The 17,550-nt window shown below is 37.4% G+C and overlaps 1 protein-coding gene across 4 annotated transcripts; it reads right to left on the reverse strand.

Annotated features, from left to right (window-relative positions):
* Positions 1-307: 307 nt before the first annotated feature.
* LOC120142163 (protein FAM91A1-like) lies at positions 308-16,389 on the reverse strand. 4 transcript variants are annotated; one of them, XM_039156895.1, is made up of 13 exons: positions 16,173-16,389; positions 15,933-16,089; positions 15,217-15,334; positions 14,711-14,807; positions 6,534-6,640; positions 5,765-5,887; positions 5,475-5,628; positions 4,243-4,303; positions 3,771-4,153; positions 1,721-3,338; positions 1,226-1,616; positions 682-745; positions 308-544 (listed from the first exon to the last, which is right to left on the reverse strand). In XM_039156895.1, the coding sequence occupies exons 2-11, from the start codon at positions 16,058-16,060 to the stop codon at positions 1,370-1,372; spliced, it is 3,036 nt and encodes a 1,011-aa protein (XP_039012826.1). In that variant the 5' UTR covers positions 16,061-16,089; positions 16,173-16,389; the 3' UTR covers positions 308-544; positions 682-745; positions 1,226-1,369. The 4 variants fall into 4 exon arrangements, with proteins under 4 accessions (XP_039012826.1, XP_039012825.1, XP_039012824.1 ...); XM_039156894.1 differs by lacking the exon at positions 682-745 and having other exon boundaries at positions 15,933-16,100; positions 16,178-16,389; XM_039156893.1 differs by lacking the exon at positions 682-745.
* Between the last annotated feature and the right edge of the window lie 1,161 nt (positions 16,390-17,550).

The following is a 17,550-nucleotide window of genomic DNA, read 5'->3' on the forward strand; positions in this document are numbered from 1 at the left end:
ATCTCTAAGGTAGTCCACGAACTATCCAATATCCAGTACCATCTCAACTCAAAGGTATCCAGCATTCTCTAGGTATCCAGCATTCTCGAGGCATCCAGCATCCTCCTACCCAATAACGTCACCTCCCCAAAAATATTTGCCAACGACTGCTAATAAGTAGTGTAGTAACATCTATTTTGTCATAGATTCTATTTTTTTTTCTTTAGATGTCATCGTCGTCGTCTTCATCATCAATAATAAGGGCTTATATTAACATATAACACTCAAAAAAGGTAAATAAATAGATAGAGAAATGCATTATGTAACTGACACAGGAAGCTGAAACTGTTTAAATTTTTCTTAAACGAAATCAAACTCATCTTGTTTTCCTACATATGTAAAGTGTATTACGTTCTACCTCTTCTTGCAGCCAATAGGTAACAATAAAAAGAATGGACTTTCAAATCAACCCACTAATCGCAAACGAGTATCCTCTTTTCTTTCACAATGCATGCACTACCCCCAACAATCTGGAAGCAGCCTTCAAGTAATGTAGATATAGTATCTGCATTTATGTCAGTAAACACAATAATCAGCACTGGTTTGCTCTCACTTCATTGATATGCAACAACAATGCAGGAGGATTTGTAGTAGATGAAACCGGGGAAACTTGCATATAGAAAAGAACCCTAACCTAGATACCTAGGGTTCCTTTATCTATGGCAAGTTACTACTATGTTTTCTTTTTTTCCTTTTAATAATAATACTGCAAAAGACGCTGCCTTGCAAAAACGTCAACTAAAGCAGATGGTGCACAGTTTAAGTCCAAAATATGAGCACCATACAATTGACAATAGCAACAGCGTTAATACATAATATTTTCAATCAAAATAGAAAGAGATAACAATTTATATGACTCCAAGCAAACCTCATCGTTCATCCTACAAGAGTAAAAACAGTCCAAAGCATAAAAACTAAGATTCTAGACCCTGATATCAATTTTAAAAACCAAATAAACCTAAAGTATATGAAATGTTATAATTAATCCCCATAAATACTACAAGGTAAAACAACCCCTCGGTTAGTTTCTTAGCATTCTGCACCAAACCAATGGCAGTCCTCAGGCAACTAGCTAAGTAGCTACTAATGGTAACAAATGGTACAAAATAATTGGACAGATACCTAGAAGCTTATGAAATCAATAGGACAAATATATCACATTATAGGAAAAAATGATGATACTTACCTTTGATGCAACTGCTCGCTCAGATCCATAGAATGACATCAAAGATGAAACAGATAACCAGAATAATGTAGTATGGACACAATAACTTCCACTTGTCAGTCTACAGACAAAATATTCAATCCACACTTCTCATATTCATAAGACCTATTTAATTGTAAAAGACGAGGAAGCTGCAGCTGCCTCTGCTATTAAAGAAATTGGCTGGCGAGCCTGCAGGCAAGCAGCTATATCAAAGGGATGCAACTCAGCACCATCAAAAATAAGGTTCACACCGGGAAGGATTACTTCATTGCTGTCGGATTCATCAGGGTCAACTTTCGTTGTGGTTGTTGTGGTGGAATCATCAACAGGTCTTGTGGCAACTTCATTAACAGGAGTTAGGGCATATGCTCTGCAAATATCGTTCAACAATATGAACAAATAATACACAACCAACCACTAAAATGAGAATAAAACATTAAGAGGAAGAAAAAAATGTGGACTGATTTGACAGACCTAAGAATGCTACCGTCAAAACTCAAAACTTCAGTCTGACAACGCTGTCGACTGCCAAGTTTTAACCTTCGACGATCACTAGACGCTCCAGAAATGGGAGAAGAAGGATCTAGAAGTGGATTCCATTTCGCACTAGCATAGTTCATGAGTTGCTTTGGTTTCTTTGACTCCTTTAAATGCTCCTTTTGGTAAAGAAGTTTTGCTGCAGGGCCTGTTGCCTGATACTCTGCACAAATATCACGCAACATTTTACGAATGCTCTGCATTGAATCATGATGCTCAGAAAGTAAATTTGCTTGAAGTAACTCTGACGAGACAATCCTTTCACATATTCTATTGCTTAACTTAGGGTTGAAAAGTGGCATCCCAAATTCAACAGACAATGGAACCCATTCGTATTTCTCCTCATCAGGGCCAAAATGATCCATATCTCTTTCTTTAAAAAGTTTTTGTACACTAATATAACCAACTGTCAATAACTCCATCTTGTGAGCCAAATCAGTTAACAGATCATTCAATTTTGAACATTCCTCTGCACGAAGTCCTAGTTCATCCCCTACATTAGCAACTGATCCATCAGAATTCTTAAGGGGCAAGGGTATGTCAAGTGTAACAACTTTCCCAGAACCATCAAGGTCATATTGGCTGAAGGGCTGCACTATAACAGCAGAGTATTTGAGAAGCGAATTCAAACAGTGTAAAAGTACGCTTCCCTTAACTAAATTTCCTTCAAACTTGCCACCTAAGCCTCCAATTGTTGAATCATCCCAGGACCATATAAGGGCTTTCTCACAACCAGCTAATGGTGCAGGCAACAAGCGTAGGCATTGCCCTTTCATCAGAACAACTGATAAAGGCCCACTACCCACTGTTGAATACAGCACCAATTTCATCCATGGTGACATAGATGAGTGTGAGGGAGGACCAAAATGAATAGGACCAGTTGAACCAGGAAGAACAGATGAATGTGGAAGAGGAATCATAGACACAATAATATCATAGTCACGAAGAAATAACCGATCTAACGTTGCCTTTGGCAAAGCAGCCAAGCTTTCACAGCGAAGGATATCTAATCTATATTTCTTTTTCCTCCTTAAAGCTCCTTTTCCCAAGTCAGACACTTCCATCCTTATCATTTTCTCGTTATCCTGGACATTCATATCTGACTTGGAAACCTCACTCGAGAGCTTAACATCTTCTGATAAGGTAGCAGATATGTCGTCACCAGTGGTTTCAGCTACATAATCATCCACGACAGAATCTTCATGTGAAGTTTCTAAATTAGTGGTACCATTAATGTTTGATTCAGTTTCATTAGTAGCAGAATGATCTGATAAATCAATCAATGAAGTGTCAACTATCAGAGTAGACTCATCATGACCTGAAGCTGCCAGTCCTGTTCTATCAATCATTTCTACAGCTCCACTATCAGTGGCAACACCACCTGATAGTAGACATTCCAAGACACAGCGAAGACTAAATGCATGGTTTGCAAATTCCTGCAACTCTCCCTCAAATTTTGCTCCCTCCAAAGTGCTCAGGTCTTTGCAAAGGTCAGCAATGGTAGCATGGCCTAATTTCCCTGCTTCATACAGCGTCACAGCATGAGATTTCAATCCTGCAAAAACCCCAGTAAGGACATACAAATTATGTGAGAAGCGAAACAATAAGTACATTCAAACTAGAATTACTTAAAACCATAAACAAACACAATACTAGAACTTGTCTGATCATCATCACATGCAAACTGTAATTACTGGAATATGCTCAGTCCTCCCTCTAATGCCACCACCATGGAATAACATATGATTCTTCTTGGCCTAGCTTGAAGCACCTTCTCTACTCTAGATAGATCTTGTGGTATTTAAAAAAAAAAAAACTTTCCATAGAAGTTCAAAATGAGGTTATTTCGCTCATTCTTAGTTTGCATTTATGGTTATGATGTCCAATAGAAAAACAATGTCTGGGACTGAGACAATATATAAACTAGACATTCAAAAGAGTAAGGAGAATCTTTCAGAAAAAGGAGAAAAGAAAAAACTTAACTAACCTGGTGAAACAGAACCCATCATAAGATAAGATGTTATGTTAGCATCAACAAGAAAAGCAACCCTAGAATCGCTAGAACGATGCCCATGGTTTTCTGTCCCCCAAAGATCACCTTGTTGAGCAGCCTCACCATCAATGGACATATTTGCTGAGGTTGAACTACGGTGAGAGGTTTCGTCTTCATCTACAAGGCTGACACCATGAGGAGGTACACTTGTGTTTTCCTGAAGCACAGATTCTGGATCAATTACTTTTACTGCCCATCCCAAGCGACAAACAAAGGATGCAGCAGCCAGCAGTTGACTAAGGTCCGCTTGTAAGGTTGATGCCAATTCAGCAACTGTAGCATTCTCGCTTGAAACAACAAAAACTGCATATAGCAACCTGAATAGTGCAGTTACTAGCATTAACAATCCAAGTTACACTACTAACAACGGACATTGAAATGACCCAGGGATGAAATAATAACTTACTCCTCAATAGGATCCTCATAGGACTGCTCCTTGTTTGAAATGAACCCTTCAAGTCTAGAAACTGGAGCAAAATAGTACTAATAACTCAATTCACAAACCCAGAAAGGACTCAAACAGAGGTAATCAAGTACCTTATCATTCCATCACCAAATTCAGAACACACTTAAGTGACAGAAAGATCCACAAAAAATAAACTCTAGATAACTTGCTAAGTAAACAGCTAGACAAAGCATCCTAAAGCAAAAGAGATCATAAAAAATTTTATCCGCACAATGTGATTTTTTAGGGGGGAATTCATAGGACCACGGAAGAATGCTTGGTTGATAAATACTTCACTTCTAGATCTTTGAATCCCTCAGTCACTATAAACACCCCTGATCATGCAATAGTATGTGTCTTTGTATTTATCACTCTACTCGGAATGGAAGCAACTACAGAAAAATATTTTCAAGTGATCAGGGTAGGCCGAAAGGGTATCTTTCTTCTTTTTCCTTTTCTCCTATAGAATTCTTTTCTTATCTCAAAAATACTTACCATGGTAAGGATTAAGGAAGAAGGGGGACCAAGCATGGTAGGCCTGTTCTGTACAATGGTACATGCACTCATTCCAAAGTAAGAACCTGTTGATTCTCTCTCTCCTAACCAGTCAGACTGTTGGTGCAATTATCAAGTACAAGGTCACAAAGGAAAAGGTGAAGAATTTATTAACCTGAAAGTTAAGAGGGAATTTCATTTCCACAAGGAACTGATCAAAAGGCTGAGTGTTCTTCAGTTTTTCTGGCCCAAAACAATGTATACTTCACTTTTAAAATTAGCACCAGCTAAAACTAAAGAAGATACCAGTATGAAAACCCAACATGAAGAGATTTTGATGTCAAAAGTAAATAAGGGGGAAAATGTCAAATGGACTCATCAAAGCAATCCTAGACCATAAACGACAAGGAGTAACAGCATTAAGTACACCTTCTTGACATAAATTGTTTGTGATTGTTGAAAAACAACTTCAACAGTCACTCACCTACTCCATGCTTCTGAGAATATTAATTCACAAAGAAAATAAGAAAATACTCATGTATGTTCCGAATGTACATGCAAAAAAGATAATTTTTGAGTAATTAATGGAAGGAGTCTATTTTTAGCCCTGGAAACTATTTATTAGTTTAATGAAGTGGCAAGGATCAATAAATGTAGAGATCCTAGTTTGGAAGAAAGTCTTAAAGCAAACCACTAACCTTTAAACCGGTCATCTGGATAGACAGGAACATCAAAATAGATCAGCCCCCGTCGATACAGACCTTTTACAATGTCAGGATCAAATAGGATAAATGCATTAGCTTCTTCTTTGCAGATTTTATCTATGGTTGCCATTTCTTCTTCTGAAAGTTTCTATAAAAGAAACAAAGAACTGTGAGGGTGCAAATTATACCAACTAAAAAACTAGAATATGCATCTGAACAGGGCATGCAAGCCACTCTAATGAAACTCCTTAGATAATAAGACAAAGGGCCATCAGAGAACTTACCTTAAACTCTTCTAGAGTAAAGTTAACGAGACAAATTCCCCACCAAGGTTCAATTGGAAAATCCACAGGTTGGGTAGGTAATAACTCTTTTGCAATTGACTTGTTGAGCTTCCACATAATTTTCTGGATAGCTCCAGATAAGTAAACAATAGGTAAGATGATAACAAAGGTACTTAACAGGGATATATGTCTAACTTGCATGATGTAGGGAAAATGTTACCATAAAAAATATACAACGTAAACACAAGCAACTTATTTTGTCCATTAGAATAGTTTCTCTTGAAACGACTGAAATAATGAAGAGTTCATCAAACATATCTACAACCAACGGCACAAGGGGGGATTATTAGAGGTTAGGCGGTTTGCAAAAAAAAGTTCTTGTGTACTCGATCAGGCAGAAAGTCTATGCCTAAAATAATGTTAGTATAGCCTCAGTTGCTTTCGAGTAATGAGTTAAGAACATGATTATCAAATTATGTTCTCTAGTATAGTATTGGTTTAAACATCATGGCCATGACACAATGCAAACAAAATAAATACTGTTCGCAAATTTGCCTACAAAAAGAAGAATAAAAGAATGATTCAAGTTATATCTACCACAATACCATGGCCTGAGGATGAGTATCAGTGTATGAGTGCATAGATTTGACTTGGATCACTACTGCAGAGATATAAGAAAGGAGCAAGGACACACAGCAGCAACCACAATGGTGCTACCAACACATATTTACACTTACATGAATTTGAAAACAAAAATTTGATCCATTACCTTAGACTTGCATTTGTTCATGATATCAATAAATTCATTTCTTCCGATTCCCGTAAGTCTCAAGGCATCAGCAGCACTAAAATTTGGGATACTGTCATAAGGATGCTCTGTCAACAATAAGAAATGTCTGTAAATGGTCAGTAGCTATCTAAATATGAGGCCAACACCAATTCATAAAGCAGTAGCCATTGCTGAAAGGTCAATGCTGCACAAAATCTCATAAAGGCACACATATATGTCTGCAAAGAAAAAGTCAACCAGTCCAATAAAACTTCAAAAAGAACAAGTCAAATGTATTGTAAATAGTAAATATATACACTATAAATCAAGATTGAGATGTTACAGATGGAATCTATAGTACATACTTTAATTTCAAAATAAAAAGAAACATATACACGGATTCCATAAATCTACACTGCAAATTGCCATATATGAGTATGTTCTTCTCTGAGATTATAAGGAATTTTTCAAGAGCCCTCACAAACATGCAATCAAATGAACAGCATCCGTCATTCTTAATTAGTGCTACTCTCGACCAATAAAAATCGGAGGCAGGGAGCAGAACAGAGAAAACTACATTTGTAATGTATATAAATCATCTTGAACATCACTTTTCAGCAACCATCTGAGTAAAACATGAGAGAGAGTGTCAGGGAGAAAGTGGGAGAGAGAGAGAGGTTTTCAGTTGGTCAGTCTTCCGGTGAGGAGTGGACGGTTTTCGTTGACAATCTGAGTAAAAGGGTAACTAGGAAAACTCTTAAGGAAATTTTTCATCAACAGGGGAGTGTTGTTTGTGTCTACATCCCGAATAATTCCAACAAGCCGAATTATAGAAATTATACGTTTGCTTTCGTCCAGTTTGCAAAGGAGGATGGGTTGTTGAAGGCGATAGCAAATATTAATGGTATCTGGATTGATGGTAAGAAAATCTCAGTAGGAGTTGCTAAGTACCAGAAGAAGAGACTAAAGCAGGCTGTTAGAAGTAACGACAGTAAGGAAGTAGATAAGTGGAAAAAGGATACGTATCGGAGTAGAAGAGCTGGATCAGAATCTTATAGCCAACTGAGAGATGAGAGATCTTACAAGGATGCGTTAGCATCTTTGGATGGAAGGAGAGAAGGTCCGGTGTCTAAAGTGATTTGGGAAGGCCATAAAGACAAGGAAGTAGGGGTGAGGAATTTGTGGGAAATGCATATTCCCCCAGACGAATATGATTGGGTGAAAAGATCAATAACTGGGATCATTAAATCCCATTTTGATCTGGGGACAGTAGTGAAGGGGTTGGCTAGTGAAGGGATCAAGGTCAAGGGAACTAAATGGGGTTATACCTGGAACTCTTGCATTATAACCTTTGGGTCGAAGGAAGAGTTCGAGGAGGCGTGGAAAAACAGAAGGGATGAAGTGTCACTTTGGTTCGACTGGCTTGATCCACTTATGAGTGTAGATGGAGTCCCGATGGCTTTCTGTTCAGTGGAGTTGTATGGAATCCCTTTACTATGTTGTAATGTATCTTTTTTGGAAAAGCTGGTCTCAAGGTGGGGGAAATTGGTGTGTATTCATGAGTCCACGATAAGAAGAGAGGATTTGGCGGTGGCAAGAGCTTTGTTGAGGGTGGCAAGTCCTTATGATATACAGGATTCTGTTACCTTGGGTGCATATGGGAGATCGTATAAGGTTAAGATTAGTGTGGGATCGGTCAGTTCTAAAGAGGAAAGTTTTTTTGCAGAAATTCTTCAGGTGGCCGGAGATGGTGTGTCTAGAGTTGATTCTTCATCGGAAGAGAAAGAAGTTCGGAGTTCAGGTGGAGTAGGCAGCCCACAATTGCCAGCTGAGAATTCTAGGGACACAGTAAACAGATGGTTGGTAGGTGATGCCTGCACAACAGTGGCAGACGGCAGTGGAAGTAAACATTTAATGCTGCAGGAAGGAGAAAGTCAACCTAGTGGTGCTAAGGTGTCAGGTTTTTCTGCAGAAGATTTGAATTTTAAAGAGGACTATAGGGGCCTTGGTCTAAGGAATGTCTCTATTAATGAATCTGAAGAAGCCCATTTAGAGGGCTCGAGTGAGTCTAATACAAATATCTACAGAATAGTACCTTCTGGGCCAGCTGTTAATTTATTAAAACTGGGATATGGTAACCGTTTGGAGTCTCGGGTGGAATTGGCAGGTTCTCAGCAGCAATCTGATTCGGATAAACTAAAGGTGCAGAATTGGGCTAATGTCTCGGCAGACTTAAATCCAAATTTGTTGCCTGCTGGGTCTTCACAATCTAACAGGGAGTATGATTCACCAGCTAATAATCTAATTCCAGCGGGGCATGATGTTAAATTAAGTAGGGTGGAGGTTCAAGGAGAGTTTCAGCATACTGTTTTGGTAGACTCAAAACTGCAGAATTCGAATACTGATTTGTCAGGTTACAAACATATTTCGATTGAGGGTGGGTTCACGGATAGAGTACAGTCTCAATCTGAAGGGATCTCAAATAAGCCAAATAAGGATCTGTTAGAGGAAGTAGTAGTCTTGGAAAAGGACGTTTGTAGGGGGGGTTGGAACTGAACTGATTAGGGAAAGAGGCAGATCGCTGTTCCAGTGTAGAAGAACACTTTGTCCCAAAAGTTTGCCCATAGAGAGGAGGAGAATGGCCAGCTATAAAAGACATTATACCAGGTCGAGGGTGAGAATTAACTGGTTTGAGAATAAACACAAAGGTATTCCGGTGAGAAAGGATTTGCAGCCTCCTTCAATAAATATGGAAGGTGGAAGGGAAGTGATTTTAAATGGTGCAGCTGATGATCAGAACCCTTATGTGGCACCAACTAATTGTAATAGTTCTTCGGAGGTCTTGGCAGTAGTTCCTTTCTCTGCTGTAGGGTCAGGAAGGTCTAAAAGAAGGGAGAGAAGAGTTTTAACAAGGGAAGCAGTTGATATGGTTAATTCTCCTTTTGTTTTTACTCCTCAGTTCTCGAAGGCGGTTGAGGAAGCGATGGTTACATGGGAAGTATGTAAAGTTCTAGGAATTTCATTCAAAGATGGGAAGAAGGCTTTTTTGGACAAAATTATCAACCTTAAAGAGGGTTCGGCTGAGAGTAGGGAACAGGGGAAGTCAGGGGTTTAGTCTCTATTTCTCTGTTGACTAGCTATAAGGATTTGGTGTAGATCTTCTTGATATGATAAATGTCAACATTATTTCTTGAAATGTAAGGGGTCTTGGAAAAAAGGAAAAGTCAAGAGTTGTAGCTAATTTGGTGAAGAAGAATAAGCCGAACTTGATTCTAATTCAAGAAACAAAACTAGAAACTGTTTCTTTGGCTCTTAGAAGAAGGATAGGGGGGAGATTCCTTAGAGGAGGGATTGTTGCGCCAGCAGTGGGATCTGCTGGTGGATTGATGATTATGTGGAATGAAAATGATTTTGAAGTCTCGAACAGCCATCTTAATGGCAGATTCATAGCAGTCTTTGGGAAGTTCAGAAATTCAAGTGAAGAGTGTGTGATTATCAATGTATACGGTTCATCAATTGAAGTAGAAAAGGAAGATTTTTTCAGGGAATTGTTGGAGTTTGTTTCGGCTCAAAATATGTTAGTGTGTATTGGGGGAGATTTTAATGTGTATCTTGATCCGGACGAGAAGTTGGGAAAATCACAAAACTGGCATTCTATTGATTTATTTAGAAACTTCTTACAGCAATCACATTTAATTGATCTACCTTTGGTGGGAGGAAGGTATACTTGGTGCAATAATAGAGAAGACTCGACTTGGGAAAGACTAGACAGGTTCTTAATCTCTGGGACGTTTCTGTCATGTTTTCCAAATGTAGTGCAAAGTCTCTTGCCTAAATCCCTATCTGATCATAATCCAGTCTCATTAGAGGACAAAGCTGTTAATTGGGGACCGAAACCATTCAGGTTTTTTAATTATTTACTAGAGGAGGAAGGATTTGAGGAATTGGTTAAATCTTCAATGGTTGCTATGAGGGGGAGAAATAATAGAAGGGGTATATTCAGTATCTTAAAAGGAACTAAAAATTCAATCATAAATTGGTCCAGCAGTAAATTTATTGGGATTCCTGAGTCGATTTCTGATTTAGAGAGGAATATTAATGAATTGGATCTTAAAGCTCAAGGTGGAATTCTTTCGAAGCAGGAGTGGGATCAGTTGAGGCTGTGTAGGACAAATCTATGGAGGTTGTATAGGACAGAAGAAAGCATATGGTTTCAGAAGTCAAGGGCGAGATGGATCAAGGAGGGGGATAGGAACACAAGGTTTTTTCATCTGTCTGCTCTGAACAGAAGCAAAAGAAATGAAATCTTAAGCTTGAAGATAAATGGGAGTGTGGTTTCAGATCCTCAACAATTAAAGGTACATATTTCAGAATTTTTCAAGGCAGCCTATAATTCCAATTCAACATTGGAAACAGAGGATTTACTACTGGATTTTGCTAAGCTATCAGGGGATCAGTCTAAGAAGCTTGAAGAGAACTTCTTAGAACAGGAAATTTGGCAAGCTATAGTTTCATCAGACAGCTCTAAAGCTCCAGGACCAGATGGTTTCACCATGGGTTTCTTTAAAAACTGCTGGCCGATTTTAAAGGAGCACGTGTTGAAATTTTTTAAAGATTTCTATTTTGGAAGGAAATGGGAGCACGGTATAAACCATGCTTTTATCACACTTATTCCGAAGAAGCTTAATCCGGACAGTGTAGAGGAATTTAGACCAATCAGCCTTGTAGGCAGCTTATACAAGATCCTTTCTAAAGTTCTATCGAAGAGACTGAGTTGTTGTGTTGGTGATATTATTAGTCACTCTCAGTTTGCTTTAATACCGGGGAGATAGTTGTTGGATTGTGCTTTTATAGCAAACGAAGGGATTGATTACTGGAGGAAAAAAGGGTTAAAAGGGGTTGCCTTCAAAGTAGATTTTCGTAGGGCTTATGATTCCGTGGAATGGCCAATTTTAATCAGAGAAATGTCAGAGATGGGTTTTGGTAAGAGATGGTTGTCGTGGATATCTCAGTGTATTTCAACAGCTTCAATCTCGGTTCTCGTAAACGGGTCTCCATCGGAAGAGTTCCCCATGGCCAAAGGACTTAGGCAAGGGTGCAGTTTATCTCCGCTACTATTTAACATTGTAGGTGAGCTGCTTAATTTGATGATATCTAAAGCAGTGGACAGGGGTCTGTTTCAAGGCTTTGTTATTGGGGAATGTGAAAATTCTGTTCGATTGTCACATCTACAATTTGCAGATGACTTGATCATCTTCTGTCAAGCATCTCTCTCCCAGATTAAAAATGTCAAGAGAGTATTGAGGATTTTTAGTGTTATGACAGGGTTGCATCTTAATCTAGCTAAGAGTAAGCTATTTGGTATTAATGTGGAAGAGGAAGTTTTATCAGAATGGGCATCTTCGGTGGGTTGTTCTATTGATTCCCTTCCAACAGATTACTTGGGACTTCCTCTAGGTGCTAAGAAAAACTCAGAAGCCTTATGGGATCCAGTTTTCAAGAATTTTAGTTCCAAACTAGCCGGCTGGAAAGCTAATTGTCTCTCATTGGCGGGCAGGACAGTTTTATTAAAGTCGGTGTTAACATCCCTACCAATATTCTTCTTATCTCTTTTTAGAATGCCTTGTAAAATTGGTAAGAAGCTTAATTCTTTAATGGCCAGTTTCCTATGGGGGGATAATGAGGACAAAAGGAAGATACACTGGGTTAATTGCAAATCAGTCTGCACGCCTCTAAATTCTGGTGGCCTTGGTGTTCTTGATGTGAACCTATCTAATCGGGCTCTTTTGGGAAAATGGGTGTGGAAGTTCGCCAATGAAAAAAATACTTTGTGGAAAAGTGTGTTATGTTGCAGGCACAAGGTAAGTAGTAATTCCATGTCTATTTGCAAGGTTTTTTTGCCCAAATCTTCTTGGATTTGGAGAGGGATTGCCAACAATTTCCTGAAGAACGACTCGGAGGGTGAACGTATCAGATCAAACTCCAAGTTGAAACTGGGAAATGGAAAGTCTATTGCATTTTGGACGGATTCATGGGCTGATGAGTCTCCTTTAAAAAATCTTTTCCCTAGATTGTATACGTTGTCAACAAATAAATGGGGTATGGTCGCTGAGTTTGGAAGTTCAGATTCGAACGGTTGGGTGTGGAACATCGATACCAGAAGGAATTTGTGTGACTGGGAGTTGGATCAGTGGCTGGATTTAATGACAAAACTGAAGGACTTTAAACTGACTGATTCAGTTGAAGACTTTCTTTCTTGGTCTGCAAGCGGGGATGGACTGTTTTCAGTGAAATCTTGTAGAAAGGAACTCGGCAAGGTGTCTGGGGGGTCCGATTTATGGGTAAAAGGGGTGTGGCAGGGTTTATCTCCTCCTCGTGTTGAAGTCTTCCTGTGGCAGCTAGCTCATCAGAAAGTGGCAGTGAGAGAGGAGTTGGTGAAAAGAGGTTTGCAGCTAGGGGATGAAATTCTATGTCCGTTTTGTAAAAAACAGGTGGAATCAGTTCATCATTTATTTATTTCGTGTGATGTTGTTTGGGAACTTTGGAACAAGATAGCAAGCTTTTGGGATATAGCCTTAGTCCTTCCAAAGGATCCACCTTCTTTGCTATGTTCTTGGGGTGAGCTGAGGGGGAAATCGTTGATTTGGAAATTTATCCCGGGAGTAGTATTTTGGTCGATTTGGAAAGCTAGGAATGCAATGGTGTTCGAAGGTTCCCCCTTGGATAGGATGTCTCTGTTTTTTATTGCTAGATTCAGGTTATCTAAATGGTTTCTAACCAAGTATCCTAAGTTTCCTATTCAGGAGGATGTGCTGATTGGTGATCCATCTCTTGCAGATGGTATTAAAGCTCTCAACATTAACAATTTTCAGGTTTCTCGCTGGATTCCACCCCCTATGGATTTTTTGAAGATGAATGTCGATGGAGCTGTTAGACTTGATGGCTCAAATGGAGGTATAGGAGGTGTTTTGAGAGACTGGAATAGCAACTCCCTTCTGACTTTTTCAGAAAATGTAGGTCAGGGTCCCCTGCCGGTTGCTGAGTTAAAGGCTATTAAGAGAGGCATTGAAATCTATATGTCTTCTTGTTGGGTTAAGGTTGGAAGGTTGATTGTGGAAAGTGACTGTAAGTCGGCTGTGGAATGGGTCCATACCCCAACTTTGGCCCCTGTTTTTATCCTCCCATTAGTTAAAGAGATTTCATCTTTTATCTCGGACAGGGTGCACTCAATTAGACTGATTCCAAGGGTGTGTAATGGGGAGGCTGATAGTTTAGCAAAGATGGGAATTGGTTGATGTTTAGTCGTTTCCAGTGCGTTGTATCGTTTTGAGTTTAGGTTTTTGGTTGTCTGTTGAGTAGCTTAGTCTGTTGTGTTTTTTCAGTATGGTGTTTATGTTAAATCTTATGTAATTTCGGAGGAGTAATAAAGTTTCTAAGGCACTCTTTTCCTCCTTCTTTAATCAAGAAGGAGGTTTTTAAGGAGGCCTGTCATTCTTATAAAAAAAAAATCATCTTGAACTGCTATATTCTTCAAGCAATCACTTTATCACGTGTAAAGTTTTTGTCTAGCAATTAACGCATGTTTAGAATTCAGCCGCTATTGTCTCACCACCAGCATATGGCTTTAAGTTTCAACTGCCCATAAAATATATGTACCAAACAATTCATGCTATTGGTAAATTAGCATCTACCAAGTAAATAAAGGTCAATTACAAAACCATGGAGGATAGTTTTACAGCTGCATCTTGTCCCCTTGCCTCCTTAGCACCCGGGAGATCAGTCTTTTTTGCATATAATTCATACTTTTATGCTAATGGAAATAGACGCATTCATATACCTAGAAATACTTAATCGCCTAACAGCCCCTGCCAATCAATACTAATTTATTTATTCTTCTATAACTAGAAAGATTGCATAAAAGATATAGTAAACAATAACAATATAGTAAGTTGGAATTATCACTTCAATAATAGGATTCAACAATTTAATGATATGCTTAGTATGAATGGAAATCTTTGAAATACAAAGAGATAAAAATCATATATCTAGCAAGACGCAGTATATGAGACTTCTCATCAGATCAAAGAATTATCTTCAGCCAAAAAAATTCCATCATCAGTCATACATAGCAAAAAAAGGAGGATGCGAGAGGAAACCAAATAGGAGAGAGCAATTACCATTTTTCATAACCTCAAATATCATATCACAGTAATATCGGAAAGGAGAGACCCTCATTACACGGCAAACATACTCCGCAAGATGGTAAGGGAATAACTACAAATAAGAAGTTCAAAAAAATGAGCAGTAAAGAACCACTACAAATGTATTGGTGAAAACTGAACCGCAGAGTCGCTCAACATCTTTTACAAATTGCAACTGATGAGAATAGATTTATTATGTATTCAAGCAATCAAACCATGAAAGTCATCCTACATGACCAGATATGTAGCTGGTGTTGCTCTAATGCTCTTTAAGGCAGTTTCTTATTATGATAGCTCTGGTTCTACTTCGAAAGGGTAAATTTTATTCAAAAATGAAATCGAGAGTTAAAAAATTATTCCTTTTTTTTTAAAAAAAAGATATAGATCATTTGAGGAATAAAGTTTTTCTGAAAACTTAGTAAAGAACAAATGCACTAAATGAGATAAAGTGAAAGTTAAAATAAACTATCTTTAACACAAACCGCTAGATTCCTTCGCAAGTAACGCATCATCTCTTCGTAATATTCACTTTCTTTGCATACTTTGCGAGCAAAAGAAGTGTTCCATTGGAGTCTTTTCTTGATACAATGATTGACAATCCTAAATGGAGTTACAAAAATGAGAAAATAAAAATGGGGGGTAAGGTCAAGCAATGGAAAATAAATCCCAAGAGCACATAAATAAATGAGCATTTAGGTCTAATGACTATTTAGGATAAAATAAATTTCAACCTGGGCCTAAACTAAAAATGATTTTAGAATCAATCCAAAACCATAATGTGCGTGCTTAACAAAGAAAATGAAAAGTTCGCAATGGTAAGTGAAAACTGAGAAAACAACAATATATAAAATAGTCTGTGGAGCTACAATCATGTGAGCATCCCAAACCAATTTAATTCTATTTAAATATACCAAAAAGAATCCAAATTACAGATGAGAATTACAAAACGATTCTTTACTAACACGTTAAGATCAAAACCAATTAACCAAACCACAGATGAACAATGCAATAACCATAAAAGGAGCAATGACCTTCAAATTCAAACTAAAACTAGCTGATCCTAAATCACTCCCTAAAACAAAACAAAACAAAACAAAACAATGAAGTTCTTCAAAGCTAAAAGCTAAAAGCTAAAAGATCCTAAAATTTGAAGGGAAAAAAAGCAAAACAAAGAGGGAGCATCAGAACCCAAACTAACCTTCGGTGCCATTCTTCTTTAGAATTAAGATTGACCTGAAGCCGTTTAGGTAAATTCTCCCAGGGGCTTTCTTCCTTAATCGCTTTCAAAAACAACTGTTCCTCAACCGTAGACGGAATGTGTTGCATTTTTATAGATCACTCGATCTCCTCCCTCTCTGAATGTAAATAAATCAATGTAATGGTAAATAATTAGCAAAACAAAATTCACAGGATAAATGAGCATTTAGGTGGATCGAACCTGGAAGAGAGAGAATAAGAGGGAGCTTTGGTGGCGGTGGCGGATCGAGCTAGGGTTTTGATAAATCGTGGTAAACGGAGATCTCAAAATCAAAAGAATTGACAATTCAGGAACGCGAAATGTTGGAATTTGTTTCTTCTTCCGAGGATTTGGATTGCGGAACGCGCTATAAATGTCCAGAACTGGGAAGTTGGAATTATAAATAGTCAAATAAATAGTACAGTATCATCAAAAAGGGAAAACCCATATATAAATATATATATATATATATATGGCTAGGCTTACTATTTTGGTCCATATTAAGGCAAGTCGAGACGGGCATGATAATATTGGTTAGTATTTGGTTTCGCTCATGTGAGAAAGCTTGCCCACAATGTAAGATGGGCCTTGTTGTGCCTTAGTCCATGCTCGCATCGCAAGGCAGGATATACATACATACATATATATATATATAGTAACGGATTGAGTTTTTTTTAATCTGATTCGATCTAAAAATATATATATTTTTTAATTTAATTTGGTCCAACTTAAAATATATATATTTTTCGTCCAATCCGAAGAAAATATTTCATTTACTCAAACTTGATCTAAATCAAATTTTTAGAGTATAAACTTTATCTAATCTAACTCGACTCAACATAAATATATAAAATGTTATTTCTATTTGATAAAATATAAACTTAATTAAAAAGTATAAAGAGATATGGTATTATAACAATTATCCTTATATTTATAAGAAAAAATTATTTTATTATTACGAGTCGAATCAAGTCTGATATTTTTCACCATCTACCTAAATCTAACCGATTTCATCCTAAATAAAATTGATTATATCCCATTCAAATTTATTTTTTAAAATTAAAACAAAAATCAATCCTATAACATCAAATCTAATGAAAATCAATCGATTTTCGGATTAAATTTCTATCCATAGTTATATAGTGTCATGACAAAGATTCCCAACAATATTTGGCTTCAATCCTCTTCAACCTTGTTAGCCATGAGGTGGAATTATATTTGTAGACAAAAACCACTTCGTAGACAGAACCGATCAGTGAGGTAACTTTTCCTGACAAAAGCAAATCACTACCTACAAGTTCATGCGGTTCGAACTCATAACATGGATTAATGTTAACTAATCAATATGTCAAACAACATGATTTCTAAATTATTTTAAACATAAATTTGATTTAGTTTTGTTAAAACATAATTTAAATTTTGAAGGGTAATCATATGGATTAAAGATTTTTTACATAGAAACATTATATTTTTTTATTTTTAACTTATAAAACTTTTGTATATGAATTTTTTAATTACTTATTTTTAGTCTATACAGCATTTCCTTGTGCAACCACGTCATTGTTGAGCGATAGTATTA

The sequence above is a fragment of the Hibiscus syriacus genome, unplaced genomic scaffold (assembly GCF_006381635.1).
Source record: "Hibiscus syriacus cultivar Baekdansim isolate YM2019G1 unplaced genomic scaffold, ASM638163v2 tig00110819_pilon, whole genome shotgun sequence".
Taxonomy (NCBI): Eukaryota; Viridiplantae; Streptophyta; class Magnoliopsida; order Malvales; family Malvaceae; genus Hibiscus; species Hibiscus syriacus.

Coding starts and splice junctions, on each gene's coding strand:
- LOC120142163 (XM_039156894.1), bottom strand. CDS start 16,060: ATGCAACACATTCCGTCTACGGTTGAGGAACAGTTGTTTTTGAAAGCG. Junction 15,335..15,932: donor AAAGAAGAATGGCACCGAAG/GTTAGTTTGGGT, acceptor AACTCCATTTAG/GATTGTCAATCATTGTATCA. Junction 6,641..14,710: donor ATTTGAGGTTATGAAAAATG/GTAATTGCTCTC, acceptor TATTGTTGACAG/AGCATCCTTATGACAGTATC.